Here is a 17,955-nt window from a genome sequence, read left to right on the forward strand (position 1 = left end):
CTATGCATGACAGGTCATTCGGTCGCTGCAATCACATTTTCCAGGGCTCAGATATGGGGGAGGTCAAAACACGAGACGACATGAAGCTTTGATACGGATGGGCCGTGGCAGTTGAAGAGGTTGGGAAGGTCAATGCGTCTGTTGATCCAGGCTTTTGGGACTGTTACTTTCGATCGTTGTTGTGATTCTTTTTTGTTATGCTTGTTTAATCTTAATTGGTAGACACGGAACGTTTGAATGGGACAGAGTCGGTTAGTTCATGTCAGACAAAAAGCTTACGACGCCTTTCCGCTCGAATCAAAGACATCATATCACCCATTTTTCGTCTCCCTACATGTCACTAGTCATCAGCCTAACGCAGGTACCAACACTAGCGCCAGGGGCACGGAGAAGCCAGAAAGCAGGGCGACAGTCCGTAATGCACCTCTCGTATATTTTGTGAGACTCTAATTGGCCAGAACCTTTCTTTTTAGTCAGGGCCCTGAGAGCCGAGTTCCGGACCTCGATTCGCTTGGTCCACTGGCAAATTACCCCTTCGTATAGAATGTCAACAAGTGACGAGGACCAAAAATAAACACGAGCTTTTTTTGGGTCCTTGCGCTCATCATATCCCCGCATGCAGGGGCATCGATCGTATGTGATCGCTTGACAACAATAGAACAAAGCAAATTCAATCAACTTATAAACTCTCGTTACCATCCGCTCTTGTCAGTTTTCCTTTCTCTTCATCCCAGACTTGATAATCACATTCGTTACTTGATCCAACTTCTCGCGTCCTTCGCTTAATACACTCGCTTTTTACGCTTTAATCTTTCAACCATCAACCAACCGTCACAATGGGTTTCGTCAAGACTGCCGCTCTCGCTAGCGCCCTCCTCGGTGCCGCCAACGCCTCTCCTCACTATGCTCCTCCTTCCAACGAGACCATCCACTACACCACCGAGGTCGTCACTCACCTGACCACCTACTGCCCTGCGGCCACCACCCTGACCTACGGTGACAAGACCTACACTGTCACCAAGGCCACCACCCTCACCATCGAGGACTGCTCTTGCACCATCACCAAGCCCGTCGCCACCGCTACTGGTTATGCTCCTCCCAAGCCTACCCACACCGGCGACTGCGCTGAGATGTGCTCCGACAAGTTCGATGAGTGCCGCGTTGCTCCTGGTGCCAACATGGCCGAGTGCGCCGCCAAGTACGCTGAGTGCCTTGGCTTCAACCCTTGGGAGAGCGGCAAGTTCGTTGAGCCCACCGCCTGCCACGAGGGTGCCAAGCCCACCAAGCCTGTCAAGCCTGTCTACACCACTGAGGTCGTCACCAAGCTGACCACCTACTGCCCTGAGAAGACCACTCTTACCTACGGCAACCAGACCATCCCCGTCACCAAGCCCGGTACCGTCACTGTCACTGGTATTCACCACACCACCACCTCTTGCGTTCCCCCCACCGGTTACGCTCCTCCCACTACTCCTTCCTCCCCCGCTGAGGCCAAGGACTGTGCTGAGATGTGCACTGACAAGTACGACTCTTGCCGCTCTGCTTCCGGCTCTAACAAGGCTACCTGCGCTGCTGAGTACTCCGAGTGCCTCGGATACGCTCCCTTCGACAGCAACGGTTCTCTCGTCAAGCCCACTGCCTGCCACGGTCCTTCTGCTCCTCCTGCTGGCCCTACCGGTACCTCCCCCAAGCCTTCCGGTGCTCAGCCTCCTGCCCCTGTTGTCCCCTCCGGTACTGGCGCTGGTGCTCCTCCTGCCACTGCCACTCCCGTCACTGCTGGTGCCGCCCAGGTCATCCCTGCCGGTATCATGGCCGTCGTCGGTGCTTTTGCCCTTCTCTAAATGCTCTCTTTATAGAGGCATTAAACTATTCTGAATAGACTTTTATACCACATAGAAATATTTATACACGTATATTTTTACCATTCAATCTGACTTGACCTACGACTTGGTGACTTGACTTGTAGAACGCAGTTTTCCATCGGACTAAATAACAGTACAACCTCCATTAGCTATCGTTTCCAGAACTGCTGTCGCCATCTTCAAAACATGAGATTCGTCCTCTATCATCCGTGACATGCTCTAAAGATCTTCAGTGTCCTTTTAAATAAGAAAGATAATTGATTGCCGTGATGTCTGCGCTGTTGCACTGAAATGCAAAAATGTGGTTTCTCCCGGAATCGAACCGGGAACCTTCTCGGTGTCAAACGAGATGCCATAACCTGATTGGTTAGAATTAAGTTTGTAGTTTATCGCCAAGGAGGTTTCTCGACGCATCCCACGAGGGAACCTTGCCTTCGTCCACTCCTCTCATGGATGACATCTCGCTAAAAAGTACGGAAGGTTCTGTTTAGAATGATGTCTATATTTAGATCGTGTGCAATACCGAGACCCATGCTTAGTGGCTGCCTGGAACAGAGCCTCAATCTCGCAATCCGAATCTCTTTTCCACAACCGAGAGTAGCCTGTCAGCTAACATCTTGGCAGAATAGGATGTTTGGGTATTACTTATGCAGCTCGCAGTCGTCACTGTATTGAAAAGTGTCAAGAAATGTCCAATCTCCACTTAGCTCTTTACGCCATTCAAACTTGTGCAACGAAGTAAGCTGATGAGACTTCATGTGACTATTGCCTCTCAGTATCATGGTGGTTGGTAGTCGTTACCATTCTCCCTTCTCGTAGCTGGACTAGTTCTGTCGCCGACTCTGGCACAACCGTGGATCAATCTTTACCCTAATCCGCATGTGACTTGGTATGCATCATCACAGGCTCTCGCTCGCCGGGCTGGACCGTCTGCTTCTTGTTTACCCGTCGCATCTGTAGTTACCAAGAGCTCTTCACTGTCAACGACATACTCAACCACGTCATTCCATGTCAAGCTGACCTCTGCTTCTCGTACACCGGAGATGGAATGTCGCAGCCCCAGCCATAGAACAAAGGATGCTATCGAGACACAACACGCAACATCTTATCTTGGTGGGGCGGAAGTAGGGCAAGTGAAAGCCGCGACGGTCATGGTTACTGCCATGCCATTTAAAGAATGGGACAGGAGTAGAGAGTCGATGGGACAGATTGTAAAGAGCCCACCAGAGTTGCATGGATTCAACACGTTGCAATCAAGTGGTTTTATTCGTTGTCCAAGATGTAAACTCTTCTCGTCTTCAATGACATATGAGGATTGGTGCGGCACTGCCCGGGCCTTGCGTTCCAGGCCCGCCTGTTGGAGACACTCATTATTAAGGCACTGCGAAACTTTGTTGGCTGCTCATTCAGGCAGAAATCCCAAAAGCGAGAGTAAGCAAGCTCTTGATCAGGTGAGCAAGCCGTGAAGTTAATTCCGAAAATGGATTGTGTGGCGTAGTCTCGACCAGGTGGCTTTCTCAAAATGTCCAATCCCATCAGCCCACGCGAAGAACAATGAGATCATAATCTGTGGCAAAGCTGGATTCAGGGTTCTATAACTTAACGCCTTTCCCCAGGATTTGTTTGTCTCACACTTTGACTCTGATACCCCTCCCAACTCCAACCTTGTCCATCTTCCCGGCCAAACAAAAAGCCCGATCAAGGTCAGCTTACTAAACAAGCTTCAAGATCAATCCACTGACTCTCACAGATGCCTACCACGTCAGGTACAGTCAGCAGCTTCGACGGAGGACACAAGATCTCAGCCACTTTTGTCGTTGATGGGGTGCAGTGCACCTTCAATGGCAGCTTCGACCCTCCAGTTGGAGACTTTAACAGTTATGACGCGAAGCTGGACTACAGTGATATTAAACAGTTGACCACTCAGCGAGAGTTCAGTGGGAAAGTTAGTTCTCAGAGCCTCGTCATCGACACGAACAATGGCGCCAAGATCACAACTCACCCTGACACGCCTATCTCTCCTGTTAGTCGGTTGTCTGGGAGGGGAAACTGGGAGCACAGTTGATGGGGAGTAATTAGGCATTATCGATATATGGTTTTCTGTACAAACTCAAACATATTTCAAACGAATTGAGGCATCCAAGTTCGCTTTTAGCTTTTACACAAAACAAGGGCTGATATGACGTGTCCTGACAGAAACCCTTTAACCCGCACAACAGCCACTTGGAATCTTCTGGAAGCCATTTATAGCCATGCTGGCACTGGGGCGAAGTCGGAATGATTGTCAGAGTATACGCTCATAGACAACAACAAGTAAATTGGGGCTTTCCATTGACGCCAGATTTAGAAAAGAACAGGTGCATACTGGTTCATGGATGAAGAGGGCTAAAAAGGCCACATTGCCCCTTCCGTAGTGGCATCTACCACAAAGCTCCTTAAACGCCAGATCCACCAGAAGGAAAGTCAACAAACGGAATCCATCCCTGATACCAAAGCTTTGGGTCAACCCTGCCCCTACGTGAAGAAAGCCCCACACGGGATCTCCCGCCATAAACCTCCGTTGTTTATAGCAGCGTAACTCCTTTCGTTGTATGAGACCCAACCGTGTGAGCCATCGGGCTTAGCACCGACCGGAGCGATATCCTAAAATCTTGGAGTTAGCCTGATGCCTCTCAAAAGGTGTCAATGGGTCTTACACGACAAACAGGCGAACCTGTCTATTCCGCCGTCTTAGAAGTTAACGGTGACACCCTTGGGAATGCGATGCCCACGGACAGTGCGGGGGAGGGCTACCTTGACCTTGTCGTCTTTCTACTCCTCATCCTCCTTGTCGTCGTCGGCCTCAGCATCATCTCCTGTCTTTTTGCTGCTGCTGCCGCCGGCCGCGCAGGCAGCGACACCAATGATCAGAAATATAACTAGAACGCCGCCCATGAGAAACATCTGCATCGTCGTGAAACCTCCGAAAGTGAAGGCACCGCCACCCTGGGGAGTCACGTAGCCGGGTGTGATGTTGTCGCCCCAGAACAACCCTCGTCGGGCAATTTGGGGGGCGTCTTGTTCGTTGGGAATGATCATCTTAGAGGGGTGATGTGTTGGAGATGGGAAGTGGTTGTGTGAGATCAACGGTGCGATCGATTGTGGTGATGTTAAGAGGCTGAAGTTTCTGAAAGTGAGCAGAGAAAGGGGAATGGGGGTTTCTATTTGGTAAAATGTAGTTGGCTTTATAACAATGCGTGCCCTAGGATAAACTCTTGCAAATACATTATTCTCTCCCTGTCAGGGTGACTTAGATCATTTAAGACTCGTCCCAGATTACAATTTCGACGTGTACGCTTTCGATTCGAATGGTTTTGTCAAGGTTGGAGTTTAAATCGCTGCACGGAATCGCCACTGATAAGACAACACATGTTTTGTAGATAAGATTAACTTTCTCAGCGTATCTGTATACCAAATTTACATTATGATTTCACATTTCCCTCCTTTGGGCACAATGAAAAACTCCCCAACCTGCGCCATCATATCATCTGTCGTGTCGTCATGTATCCTCAACCCCTTACACTCGCGAAAAAAGGTAGCGAGCGTGACGAGGATCTCCATGCGGGCGAGGTGCATACCGATGCAGCTCCTTGCGCCAATGCTGAAAGGTACGTGTGCTCTACTTTGTTCATGCGATGGCTTTATAAATCTTCTGGCATCAAACCTGGGTTGAGTTAGCGATGAGATATGATTCGTTGCAAGAAGTTGACTTACATGTCTGGATTAGGGAAGATTTCTTCAAGTCGCGAAACGAGCCAGCCAGTCGTATAAACCATCGTACCGCCTGGAAGATCCCAGCCGTGGACCGAAATGCCACCAGGAGGCACAATCCTTTCAACAAGTGCAGCAGCAGGGTTATACATTCTCAAGGCTTCTTCTAAAGCGCTACTTAAGAGTGGCAGAGCCTCCAGATCTTTGGAAGTGAAGTCCTCTGGTAGACCAGCTACTTCATCCTCAATCTTCCGTCTCAGATTTGGGTCCCTGATGATCTCCCACGTGGCATATGTCAACGTAGCAGCTGTGCTGTCAGATCCAGCTACAAGCATCATGGCCACTTCAGAACCTAATTCATCATCGCTCAAAACAGGTCTCTTACTTAACTCCGCTTCATTTAACATGTGTCGAACCATACTTGGTCCACATGAGGGTGAAAGTACTTCATTGAGTGCAGTCGATACTCGATTGAAGATGATCTCAGTGACTTGACCAACATCGCGCAGCCAGGTGATTGGAGACCACTTGGTAAGAGCCAGAAGTGAGCTGGGCAGCATGACCTGTAGAATGACACTTGGGCTAGCGTTACCCAAGGCCTTGAATACAGGCAAGTCTTGCCCACCCGACTTGAGCAGTTCAAAAGGCTTTCCGACTGCCATCTCGCTGATAACGTCGACTGCCAAGCAGCGCCACCATTTGTACACGTCAGCCCTGCCATCCTGAGCCTCCTTCTTGATCTTGGACACAGCAAACTCAGCCAATCGTCGAATAGTGATTTCTTGCTCTTCCTTCATAGCAGAAAAGCCACGGCCAAGAACCCGTTTCCGTTGCGCATGGAGCTTTGGATCGCGCATGGTAAATAGCATGGGCGAGTGACTGAATCGGATACTATCGAAGACAGGTGCTTTGATGCACCGGCTTCCCACGCCGTGAACTTTGTAGTATCCATCAAGACTGTTGATCGAGACCTCACTGGGTCCGACTCTCACTACTGGACCATAGAATTTGTGGATGCAGCGAAGATGTTGGCGACTCGTTCCAGTTGCTCGGGTGTAGAGCAGCGGGATGCCTGTAAAGTGAGTGTACCACGGCCCGGGTAGGGCTGAGAGTGGACCGCGAAAAAAGTTCGATAGCGCCTTAAGAGCAATTGCCACAAACAATAATGCAACTACAGAGACAATAGTGATAGACATGGCGGCAGCTATCGTGGAGTATGATCAATGCAACTTCAGTGGAGATACAGAAACATATCATGCATGAGCATTATACACTGCATTGTATATATACAAGAGCAACTGACTCATCTTGGCTGTCAGATTTTGCGATATCATCATCATTGACTTGCGCTCTTCGGTGGCATTGGGCTGTGGTTCTATTTTTTCCCTCCCATGCTTAAGGACCCATGATTTTGCAAGGGACCCTCACTGCTATCCTAGTCAACGAAGGCCCTGTCATCGCTATCAAAACCTCTCTGTGCCACTCCATCGCGTTTCTAGGCGCTCTGAACTGCAGCTACATCAGTAATTCTCTCACTGCATGTCTCAGGTGTCTTGCTCTGCCCCTCGGGTCCCGAAAGTTATTTCCTGCGCCTTTGCCTCACAGCCATTCATACCCCGGCGCAGTGAAGTTAATTTGAACTCTATCGTGAGTCGACCTGATATGACAGGTTGACGCAAATTCCATTGGCTCTAGAGTAGTGGTTAGCTAAGCTGATACGTCGATCACTACGGATCCTTCGGCGATTAGATCACCATTGAAGGATTTAACTCTCCACCCTTACGTGATATTCGCATGTCGGCAATCCTGTCATCCTCCCGAATCAACCGTATTTTTCAAAACTTACCCTCAATCTCTACTAATAAAAGCATGTGAAAATGCATGTCTGGGCCGAAAAGGGAACTTCGGACCATAACTCCGAGGCTGTTGGGTCGCAGCAGAAATCTGGACTCAATTGGGGGCTGCGCTAATTAAGTGCTCATGTCATACCATGCAGCATCCATGTTGTTTTGGATTTCGGTTAGGGCTGTTATCACCGATACCTGCTATTTTGGGATTTTATGCTCCGTCCAGAGTTGGAATGCAAGGATTAGAAGACAACGATCTTGTCGGGGACAGCCGTGTTTGACTTTTCAGCACGAGAGCTCGTTGATTGTTGATGTGCTGGTAAGGCTGGTGGGGTTTGTCAAACGCACGTGGATGAGGATAAAGATTCACAAAGCTCTCCAATTGGTGTCTTTACTAGGCAGTTATTGATCACAAATGTAAATTCTACTGTCATCTGCAAAATTGGCGTCTCGTCTAAGGAGCTTAGGCCGGGCCATTGTGCTATCACGAACGAATATCTTGTGCTAAGCTAAAAAGAATCAATCTGTCGCGCTTGTCGTACACGTGGAAAGCCCCCAATAGACGATAAGGAAGTCCTTCGGGGTCACCGTCAACACCCTCTCAATTTCTGTACTACGTCTCATTCGACTCTAAGTTTCTTCCCCGTGGGGTCATGAATCTTTCCATGCACCCATTGAAGCCCAGAAGACGACGCAGTCAAGAGACCAGCTGATGCTACAAAGATAACGACACGCTGTGTAGCTGTGAATTGATCCATCATCGGATAAGGGTACCTGTTTGGTTAGCAGGTGACTTTAGTTGGTAGGCTTGGTTTCAACATACCAGCCATTCTTGTAGAAGCACAGCTCAATCCAACACCAGTAAACAATAGCCAAAACGGTACTGAGCGACATCATACTTCGTGTAGTGATAGTGGCCCGTGGACTCCATAGTAGTAAGTCCAGAACCAGCAAGATAGCCGGGACAAGGTGGAAGCCAAGATCAGGCAGAGGATCAATAACAAGATCTTCAGGCATGAGTAATGCTGGATCATGCATTCTGATAGACCAATACAAGACTGCTATCAGGACCTCAAGAGGGGTCGCAAGAACTGCGACTGTGTCTTTGGCCTCGGAGAAGACATTTTTGAGTGTTATATCTGCGATAAGACCAAGAGAGAATGTGGCTAGCGACAGGGCAAGGCCGACAACTGTCAAGAGCTGGAAATACCATCCGAATGAACGCGAGTAATTTGAGTCCCACGTCGTAAGGAGATAGAAGCTGAAGGTGAATGATGAGACACCCAAGACATGGAGAAAGGCTCTAGAAGAGCGATTACCGTTTGCTGTCACTGACATCGTTGCTGTTTGTGGGTTCTGAAGTGAGAGGGAGGCGCGAGGATAACTTCAATTGCGCATTAACAGTGGAATTGAAGCATTATTCAAGAGAGGCGCAAAAGTGATAAGCGAAGTAGTATCCCGACAAAAGAGGCTGAGTTGGTGAGCGGGTTTGGAGGCATCTCATTTGATGCCATCAGCAAGATATTTTAATCCCAGTACATCAGCGCGGATAAGCCCGATTGGAGGACAAGATTAGTGCTTATTACTCGGCAATACACAATCCTTCTCATCCTTCCGAGATGCCCTTGCAGGTCTTGATGCTTGTTTTCACGGAGGCTGTGTGACTTGGTGTCTGTCAAGTCCGATGCGTGAATAACGACCGTCTTGTGGGCTCTTGCAGGGTGGTACATGCAGAGACAAGGAGTACATGGAGCGTTAATAAGTTTGGGGGCTGGTTGGGGGCCGGCGGCTAAGGGAGTGATATCATTGGTTTGGTTAACGACCAGTGTCTGGAGCCTCGTATTCGTGTTTGTGTCTTCGTTGGCGAGACGCGTTGGGACGCGACGCGATACGACGCGACAATCATACCTACTTCTGCTTGTAGAAAGTTCAATGTTGCTTGAGCTCAATGAATACCAACGGTTAAAGTTTCAAGCTCTTTGGATAGTAGCAGATAACTTACGTGTTGCTGGTAGTTAACTGTAGTGTGAAAAGTTGGTTGCATGTATAAACTTCTGACGTACTAATGATGAGTGAAAAGTTCAGTTAAGAGCAACGAAAACTATTCCAAAATGATACGAATTCACAAGTCACCTAGGAATAAATAAGTAAAGATAGTCATTAACTTACGTATTTAAATACAGTTCAATTATAAGTTATAACACTTGTGAGCTTGAAATCGCATCAGTTGTCGACATTACCCTAGAGTCAGACCTCAGCCATAAGGACGAGCAATCGCGGAAACGCGGATATAGCGGAGATGTCACCAGCCACACCACGGATTAACTCCTCTGCCTGTCCGTTCCGTCTCGGAGACTTTCGATCCTTGATCCTTGCACTAGTACGCTTTGACCCACGGCTAGACCAAAAGCCGAAGCCACCTCGAGATCTTGGTGTTCCCACTTATTCCCAGATCGATGGAATTATCGAGGTACAGTCCTGATTTGGAATATTGGAACTTCGATCGTGCCCTGTTTGGAAACCGTGCGAGTACTGGAGCTCTTACGAGGTTGTAATCTAACATGTCTTTCCACATTAAAAGCAATACGACGCCTTAGCTACCGGACCGACGGAGCCCGTTGCCGTCACCGTTATGGCGCTTGTAGTTTTCAGTAGAGGCTTAAGAGGCTGTGCTAATGTGTTGGAAGTCTTTCTTTGTCTGGGATGTCTTAAAGCTCGGTCTCGACCTGGCAGGTATCGCTCTATGTTCCTAGGCGCTGCATCTAGAATTGGATGCTAGACACTTGGCAGCTGAATGGCAAGCAAAAAGTGATATACCATGCTATAAACAACCACCACTATAGAATAAAAAGTGGCAGACTTGCTCTTTTGCCATCTACATCAATAAATTCATTACTATTCTTGGCTCCACTCGTTGTAATGGCTCGCTTTGCGATCTTCATATGGCTTTCTGCGCTCTTCAGTGCTGTAACAGTCGCAGCGAAGGATGGCTGCTCTTCGTTCTCAATCGATGGTCCTCATGACGCAACTTTCGACTTCTACCGCTTCTATGATTTTCGCAGTGTCCCTGCTACGGATGAAATCCTCACGGGAGATCCAGCAGCCGAAAACAGGGAGCAGCCTGATGTCTTAGCAGCCAGCAGAATGATCAGCAACTCCTCGTGGAGAGATGATTGGAAGGTGACTGTGAAGTACCAAGGCCAGCCGAATGAGAAGGCGCTGGCACGTCACTACGTGGCAGATCACGTCTTTCTGGGTACGTGTTTTTCTTTTTCTCACAGCCCATGTCTTGGCCACCAGACTATTGTCTTGAGTACGTTGACTGACCCTTGGCAATAGATAAACCTGGTGATGATACTCAGCTGGTGTTGTACACGGACCGCCTGAGGAACGAGACTCAGCAAGCTGGGGAGGTTTACTTCAGCGAGTCTCTTGTGGACTCACTCTCCCTCCGGGTATATGCACGCATTTCCGGGAGTCCCGGAGCAGTAGCTGGATTCTTCACTTACTACAACGACACTCAAGAGACCGACATTGAGGTCCTGACCAAGGAAGACGATGACAGGGTGCAATTCTCCAATCAGCCTACCGAGAACAAAACCACGTGGACCACAATCCCTGGGTCAACACACAACGAAACAAGATCTGGATCATACCGAGACTGGACCGTGTATCGTCTTGACTGGCTACGCGAGCAGGGTTTGACTGCATGGTACGTCGATGGGGAACTGATGAAGACTTCTGAGATGCACGTCCCCGTCACGCCGTCGACGGTCTACATCAACATGTGGAGCAACGGTGGGAGCTTTTCCGGCCGAATGGATTATAACACTAACGCCACGTTGGAGATTGGGTGGATCCAAATGGCCTTTAATGCGTCCGGTGTTGAGCCCGAGACGGACCGAGAAAATAGCTCTGGATCGGTTTGTTCAATCGAGGATGGGAAAGCTGAACCTACGTCATCTGGAGCAAAGATGGGAATTGCATCTTGGCTGTGGACATTGTCTTTGGTCGTCATTGTTAGCATTCTGTAGATAATTAAAGGGGTCTTTTGTGGCATACCATTTCCCCTGAATTTGACAGACGCCATTACGCCTTCTCTCCCTTGTCATTATGCCATTGTTGCAGCTGTGTGGCCGCCATTGCAACAATGGGATTTTGCTTTTTCAGTGAAAAGTCTAATTGCTGACCACTATCGCATTGATTACCAAAACGAAGGCGTCATCGAGATAAGGTTTTTTCGTACTAACCCCCCCTGAAATCTCCGACGCTCCCGTTGGTCAAGTAAAGCGCCACTTAGTGAGGCATTTGTTAAACGAGGTACACCGTGAGTGGGCCAACCATAGTGTAAGATCTCGGTACTTTTTCACCAAGCACTATGCCAAGTGTCTCGGCAAGCCTCAACACACTTTCTGCTAGAGGCGCCGCGTCAACACGGAATGTGGTTACAGCGCGGGAAAGAGTTGTAGAAAATTCATTCTGGAAACGGGTCTCATCTCCTAGAGTTCACGACTACATACGCAGGGGGAACTTCAGTGACATTATTCAGTGACATTAGCCAGGAACAAACCCCCAGATCTTAACGGCGATTGAACTCAATTGTGATTACTCAATTGTCATTAATTACTGATATTATCTTTTATCGAATCTTAACAAGGTTTATACGAACTGAAACATGCAGACAAAACAAAAATGTACCAAGATCTGACCCAAGTCCCAAAAGCACCAGCAAAAGCAATTACCCAGTTTTTTTTCCACCTGTATGGACACGCCAATTTCTTACGCACTGATATTTGTGCCGTGCGCTTCCAAGTAGCGACACAAATCTCTGCAGCTGTCAAGTAGCGTCTTCTGAGGCTTCCATCCCAACTCAGTCATTGCCCTTCTGGGATCAGCGACACAGACCCCCACGTCACCTTCTCGACGACCGACCTTGGCCATGGGAATATCTCTCCCTGAAGCGGCCTTGATGGCGTCAACGACCTCGTAGACAGTTTGACCAGTGCCAGTACCAATATTGAAGGTGTTGAAGCCCTGGCCTTCCTTGACAGTCAGGGCAGCCAAGTGACCCCTGGCAAGATCAGAGACATGGATGAAGTCGCGGATGGCAGTTCCGTCCCGGGTATCCCAGTCTGTACCAAAGACTTGAAGCTGCTCCATCTCACCGAGCATCACCTTGAGAAGCACGGGCATGAGATTGGTGGGTGCAACACGTGGGTCTTCTCCCAAGCGGCCCGAGTCATCACAGCCGATGGGGTTAAAATACCTCAGCGCAATAACAGTCCACTCTGGATCTGCCACGGCCAAATCAGCTAGGATAGCCTCGCAGATCCATTTAGTTCGCCCGTACGGGTTAGTCAGTCCCGTGCATCCGGAAAGCGTTGTGCGTGCCTGGCCGCTGGCATCGTGCCATTCTGTAGTAGAATGGGTACAGAACTCTTCCACCAGACGGCCTCCAGCATCAGCCAGAGAGCCGTAGACAGTGGCCGAGGATGAGAAGACAAGGTACTTGATGCCAAAATCGGACAAAGTGCTGCAGAATCGGATGAGACCGCCGACGTTGTTGTCGTAGTACTTGAGTGGCTTCTCAATGCTCTCCGAGACGGACTTGTAAGCAGCAAAATGGATAACTCGCTTGATCTTGGATCCAGAACCAGTAGAGTAAAGAGACAGGATATCCTGGATCTTCGCATTGTCACGGAAGTCAGCCTCATAGAAGTGGAGGTCTGGACGACGAGAGCTAGCGTTGAAGCGCTTATTTGTCATGTCATTGAGAGTGTCGAGAACATTGACGAAAGCATTGCTTAGGTTATCAATAACGACAACATTGTTTGCGTCCTTCAGAAGCTCCCAAGTAGTGTGACTGCCAATGTAGCCAAGGCCTCCAACGACAAGTACGTACTCATCAGGGGAGGATGTGCGGGCGGCAGGAGAGGGAGGCCCACTGAAAAGTACATCTTGCTCGGTAGCAGGAGTGCTGGGACGAGAGGGAGAAGAGTTGAGGGACTGGTAGGATTGAGAACGAGATGGGAAGGGGAAGCCAGTATCAGTCAATGGAGTGGCAGTCCCGGGTGTAGATTCATAAGAGTCCATCTTGAAGAGACGAAACGAAAGTATTTGATATAAACGAAGGTATAGAGGTTTGAACGAGGGTGGAGTCTCTTGCAGAGATCGGCGGATGATCTTGTTGTCTACAACACCAAGACTTGAACACGATGAAGGGATGGACTGTCAGATTATATACGCAGCTCTTCCCAACAAATATCTATACGGACTCTCTGTATGCCACCCTAGTAGACAAGCTCTGAGAAAATTTCAAACAAGTCCCAGCGTCACGGCGAGAAAGTTACGTCCCACAGCACCAACAAGACGAGACCGAGAATGATCGGTTCACCAACAAGGACGACAACAACATGAAAGACTAGCATCAGTACTCGCTTGGATCACGTCTTAGCCTCAATATCCGCCTTGCAGCTGCGATGGCGGTAACTAGTTGCAAGTTGCTTCTACCAAACCCGGTGAAGCCGGTGAAGCTGAACGGGATGAAGCGCCATCATCAATATCGTTTCTGGTCTAGACATCTATAGCGTCGCTTACTGCCAGGTACAGCTCGGGGCACGTTGATTCCGGGGACTTAGCTAGTGGAGCGATGACTGTCGATGGCATCACGACAATTCATCATCGTAGGGATGTTTGCCATGGTCTCGAATTCGCCATCGATGAGCCTTGCATGGAGATAAAAGCAACACGACGAGCTAGCAGAGACTATTAAAATTACCGGGATACTAAATTAACTAAACGGCCCAGCTGCTTGGGCGCATTTCAGCCTCATCGCGATGTTTGCCGATATGGGGTGGCGATGGGGCTTAACGGGGACAGAAACATCACCATTATAGCCTTGTCTATCGACATCTTAAGGGTGGACTTACTCCGATACAGCGGGTTCTCTTGGCGAGTCCAGAAAGTGGAGGACACTTTCCAACGGTCTGGCTGGTGGAGCTCTAGTCAGTACTCACTACTGTGTCTAGGATCGTAGACAAAACCTGTAGATCTCAGATTCAGCTGTTCCAGACTCATTTCCCCTTGTCCGCTATAAGGCGGACTCTATGGCCTTTTCGTCGTATTACTATCCCAGAACTAACCAAAAAAGAAAGTTGACGGTAGCCAGTAAGAATTGTGTAACGACGCACGAAATGCAAGGGTATCAAATTATCCCACCATGAACTGTTAGCCCTTTCTTGGCCCAGCCACAAATGCGAAATGCTGCAAACTTACCCCTGTTATTTCCAGCTTGAATTGTTGTGCATGTTACCCAAACGTATTTTTACTTCTTCTTCTAGCAGGGATGATTGAGTGCGGCTTAAGCCACAGTTACCAGGTCCCGTCACAACGGCTGCAGGTCTCTGAGACTAACTACCGCACACTAGGTACTTTAGTGTCTGTCCCACTTCCCGAAGCTGGTCTCACCAGACACTAGCAAAGTCAATGACAACAACTTTTGTAGCTGCCATCTGGATTCGGGTTTTTGCCACGGTGGTTTCTGCGCCAAGTCCATATACGGCTGAGACTAAATGACTCGGGCTAGACTCGATCTGTGTCTTACTGTGCTGTACTGTACAGCACAGTACTAGACTATAGTTGACCGAGTCTCGTCTTGCATCGAGTGTGCATCACCTCATACTCTGTTCCGATGGCAACGGCCCTGGATCCTTGTAAGATGGCTGTCAATAGCTTCAATCCTCAGCTCTTGGATTCATAGGGCCTAGATCGGATCCACGAGCTTGGATATCCTTGACAGCGTGCACGGCTGGTCCGTTGTTCACTGAAGGTCTGTTTTGTTTGCCCCAATTAATCTTTCAGCTGTAGAAAATTCGCTCTGTTCAAAGGGTACATTTACCTTGGACATTCGCTTGGTCACCCAACCTCTCACTCAAGCATCACTACACTCGTTCTTATCCACTCACTTTACCTTTGGGCTCCAGCTTGGCCGAAGATCCCTTCCAGCTCTTCTCCCCTTCCCTTCTCCAATGGCCAGCCAAGCTACCAACCCCTTCTGGAGCCAGAAAGATCCCTCCAACGAGGATCTGATTCTGCCATGTACTGCCAGACTGGACCCGGCCGTCCCTGCCTCTCAGGAGCAGACGCGTCCTCCTCTGGCTAGCACTCCTTCCACTCGCTCTCTGCAAGACCCATTCGCTACTCCTCCTCCTGCCAGCCCTATCATCAGCCCTGTCTCTACCCCTCCACCAGCCATCACCTCAGACAGAACAGCCCGTAAGGTTGGCATTTATGGTCCTTACTGTGACTCTGCCTCTGCCTCTGAGAACTCCTTGAACAGCCAGTCTGGTAGACGGCTTACCGACAATGTCGAGAAGTCTTCACCTGATACCAAGAAGAGATCGCTATGGACAAGATTCTGGCGTGCTCTGGGCAATCAGTTCTCTCCTCGGGCTTTCTGGGATCTCATCAACCCGAAAGAGTACGTCTATCCCATGACACTCAAGAAGGGCGCTGCTCTTGCTTTTGTCATGGCTTGTGTTGCTGCTCTTGTTATCTCCAATTGGGCCACTGGCTGGATGGTCAAGGCAATCGCCCAGACTCGCAGGTACATGTTGCCTGTCCTGGTCATCGTACTCACCCTTGAGCCCCTCATGTTTCTCATCATCCTGTCTATCGCTCGTGTCCCGCCATACAACCCACCCAAGGCAAGTCCTTCCGATGCTGTCCAGGAGGTCATCAACGAGAAAAGCCTCAGTGATCTTGAGAAAGGCGTTGTGATCACCACCACTACTGAAGCCTGGGACACCGCCTTTGTCATCCCCTGCCACAACTCTGACCGCGACGCTTTACAAAAGGTTATAGAATCTGCACTACCCCATTTCAGACCTCAAGACATCTTCATCATCGACAATGGCCGTTCTCGATATCCCACTGATCTTACCTTCCGCCAATGGCTCAAGAACCTCCATCCCGAACTTGTATACATCTGGTCCCCAATTGGATCCAAGAACGCCGCCCAGTTCGTCGGTTCTCTTGCAGCCAAGAATTACAAGTACATCCTGACCACCGACGACGATGTTTCTTTACCCGACAACTACCGCCACCCGACCCATCTCATGAACGACCAACTCCGTGCTGTCGCTTTCCCTCTCAAGGGTATCGATGCAGAGGGCAACGTTCCTCTCGGTATGGTCTCATGGCAAGACTGCGAGTACCGTATGGCTGGTCTGACTAAGCTTGCCGAAGACCGAACATGTGGTGTCAACTTCCCCCACGGTGCTGGCTGGTTTGTCGATCGTGACGTCTTTGTCGAGCTGCTCTCCAAATACCACCCCATGGACTTTATCGCCGAGGACGCCAATGCTGGCTTTGCCATGATGCGCTTGAACAAGCGTATCGCCTTTGACGCTCAAGTCACCCTGGCGACTGAGGTGCCTTCGACTGTCCTTGGTCCTGGTCTGAACTGGTGCAAGCAACGAGTCAAGTCTTGGGAGATGGGACGTCACAGTCTCATCTGGAAGCTCTTCCGCTACTTGTTCAGAATGAATGGCCAGCGAACCATTGCAGGCATTCTTATGCAGAAGTTCCTCTTCCTGTACACCTTGGCCTGTCTCGTCATTGACTGGGTCCGAATCCCCGTTCTCGTTGCCCTCGGAGCGCACAAGCAGTACTGGATCTTCTTCTGCAGTCTTGCCTTTGTCGCCTGCCTACCTCCCCTCCTTTACAACTACATCAGCTGCTGGCGTCGCCCAGATATGCGCATCGATCTTTGGACCATCGCTACCTATCCTTTTTACAAGCAGCTTTACAGTTTTATCTCTGTCTTTGGAGCTGTGCGCTGGGCTCTTTTCTACATTGGCGGACATGTTCGGGCGAAGCCGATCAAGCAGATGCTCAAGGATGGTGATGATGCTTGCTTTTGGCTTGACCCAAGGTTTGAGACCAACCCTGCTTGGTTGGCGGATGAGAAAGAACAGATGGTGGCTTTGGAGTCGGCCAACACAACTGTCATTGGCTCAGCTCCTCCCACACCAATTGCATCAAGATAGAACACGCATTTCATATTCTTTCTTTTTTATATTCTACTGTCTACAATTAATTCTTAAAATATAATATACATAGAAATAACAGTTAATACACTGAATAACAGAATACTATTTGCAGTTGCTCTTCATATAACATTCATGTATATCAATTGGTAGTTGTACCGCGGCTTTGTTACATGCGACTGGTCGCTGCCAACCCGAGTGCGTAATTGTGCGTGATAGATAACGATGTTTATCGCATAACAACTCGGAGCGAGTCACGGAAAGTTTGTGACTCATAATATGGGAGCATTAAAGTGATTTTCATACTGACAGCCGATCGGATGTCGCTTGAATTAATAGCAATAGCCCAGTCATATCAGAGACCGTTTCCTCCAGTAACCTCCACCTAATTACCATTTAGAACCTTCTGTGACAGATCTTTGCAGACCCCTTGAGTCACATCAGCAT

General features: G+C 49.1%; 6 protein-coding genes across 6 annotated transcripts; 3 read left to right on the top strand and 3 right to left on the bottom strand.

The window, feature by feature from the left end:
* Positions 1 to 836: 836 nt before the first annotated feature.
* On the top strand, positions 837 to 3,927 carry B0J16DRAFT_269954 (uncharacterized protein; the record flags this gene model as incomplete). The annotated part of the gene is made up of 3 exons (XM_046123527.1): positions 837 to 1,817; positions 2,906 to 3,016; positions 3,613 to 3,927. 3 exons carry the CDS (start codon positions 837 to 839, stop codon positions 3,925 to 3,927), a joined length of 1,407 nt encoding a protein of 468 aa, XP_045982079.1.
* Positions 3,928 to 5,299: 1,372 nt separating this feature from the next.
* B0J16DRAFT_374061 (cytochrome P450) lies at positions 5,300 to 6,847 on the bottom strand. The gene is made up of 2 exons (XM_046130575.1): positions 5,616 to 6,847; positions 5,300 to 5,565 (listed from the first exon to the last, which is right to left on the bottom strand). The coding sequence occupies exons 1-2, from the start codon at positions 6,806 to 6,808 to the stop codon at positions 5,319 to 5,321; spliced, it is 1,440 nt and encodes a 479-aa protein (XP_045982080.1). The 5' UTR covers positions 6,809 to 6,847; the 3' UTR covers positions 5,300 to 5,318.
* Positions 6,848 to 7,869: 1,022 nt separating this feature from the next.
* Positions 7,870 to 9,291, bottom strand: B0J16DRAFT_290304 (FAR-17a/AIG1-like protein). The gene is made up of 2 exons (XM_046124247.1): positions 8,283 to 9,291; positions 7,870 to 8,233 (listed from the first exon to the last, which is right to left on the bottom strand). The coding sequence occupies exons 1-2, from the start codon at positions 8,795 to 8,797 to the stop codon at positions 8,080 to 8,082; spliced, it is 669 nt and encodes a 222-aa protein (XP_045982081.1). The 5' UTR covers positions 8,798 to 9,291; the 3' UTR covers positions 7,870 to 8,079.
* Positions 9,292 to 10,333: 1,042 nt separating this feature from the next.
* B0J16DRAFT_346063 (concanavalin A-like lectin/glucanase domain-containing protein) lies at positions 10,334 to 11,517 on the top strand. Its single transcript, XM_046128377.1, has 2 exons — positions 10,334 to 10,715; positions 10,799 to 11,517. The coding sequence occupies exons 1-2, from the start codon at positions 10,379 to 10,381 to the stop codon at positions 11,491 to 11,493; spliced, it is 1,032 nt and encodes a 343-aa protein (XP_045982082.1). The 5' UTR covers positions 10,334 to 10,378; the 3' UTR covers positions 11,494 to 11,517.
* Positions 11,518 to 12,060: 543 nt separating this feature from the next.
* Positions 12,061 to 13,783, bottom strand: B0J16DRAFT_346065 (uncharacterized protein). The gene has a single exon (XM_046128378.1). The coding sequence runs from the start codon at positions 13,550 to 13,552 to the stop codon at positions 12,239 to 12,241; it is 1,314 nt and encodes a 437-aa protein (XP_045982083.1). The 5' UTR covers positions 13,553 to 13,783; the 3' UTR covers positions 12,061 to 12,238.
* A 1,621-nt stretch (positions 13,784 to 15,404) lies between these two features.
* On the top strand, positions 15,405 to 17,571 carry B0J16DRAFT_346066 (nucleotide-diphospho-sugar transferase). The gene has a single exon (XM_046128379.1). The coding sequence runs from the start codon at positions 15,487 to 15,489 to the stop codon at positions 17,506 to 17,508; it is 2,022 nt and encodes a 673-aa protein (XP_045982084.1). The 5' UTR covers positions 15,405 to 15,486; the 3' UTR covers positions 17,509 to 17,571.
* The last annotated feature ends 384 nt before the right edge of the window (positions 17,572 to 17,955 follow it).

Source organism: Fusarium flagelliforme (assembly GCF_020744385.1).
Source record: "Fusarium flagelliforme strain FIESC 12 MPI-CAGE-AA-0113 chromosome Unknown B0J16scaffold_5, whole genome shotgun sequence".
Classification (NCBI taxonomy): domain Eukaryota; kingdom Fungi; phylum Ascomycota; class Sordariomycetes; order Hypocreales; family Nectriaceae; genus Fusarium; species Fusarium flagelliforme.

Bases quoted from the DNA above. Each gene is read 5' to 3' on its own strand.
- B0J16DRAFT_346065 (XM_046128378.1), bottom strand. From the start codon at position 13,552: ATGGACTCTTATGAATCTACACCCGGGACTGCCACTCCATTGACTGAT.
- B0J16DRAFT_346066 (XM_046128379.1), top strand. From the start codon at position 15,487: ATGGCCAGCCAAGCTACCAACCCCTTCTGGAGCCAGAAAGATCCCTCC.
- B0J16DRAFT_374061 (XM_046130575.1), bottom strand. From the start codon at position 6,808: ATGTCTATCACTATTGTCTCTGTAGTTGCATTATTGTTTGTGGCAATT. The intron at 5,566-5,615 runs GTAAGTCAACTT...AACTCAACCCAG, and splicing joins ATCTTCCCTAATCCAGACAT to GTTTGATGCCAGAAGATTTA.
- B0J16DRAFT_346063 (XM_046128377.1), top strand. From the start codon at position 10,379: ATGGCTCGCTTTGCGATCTTCATATGGCTTTCTGCGCTCTTCAGTGCT. The intron at 10,716-10,798 runs GTACGTGTTTTT...CCTTGGCAATAG, and splicing joins GGCAGATCACGTCTTTCTGG to ATAAACCTGGTGATGATACT.
- B0J16DRAFT_290304 (XM_046124247.1), bottom strand. From the start codon at position 8,797: ATGTCAGTGACAGCAAACGGTAATCGCTCTTCTAGAGCCTTTCTCCAT. The intron at 8,234-8,282 runs GTATGTTGAAAC...CTAACCAAACAG, and splicing joins TGCTTCTACAAGAATGGCTG to GTACCCTTATCCGATGATGG.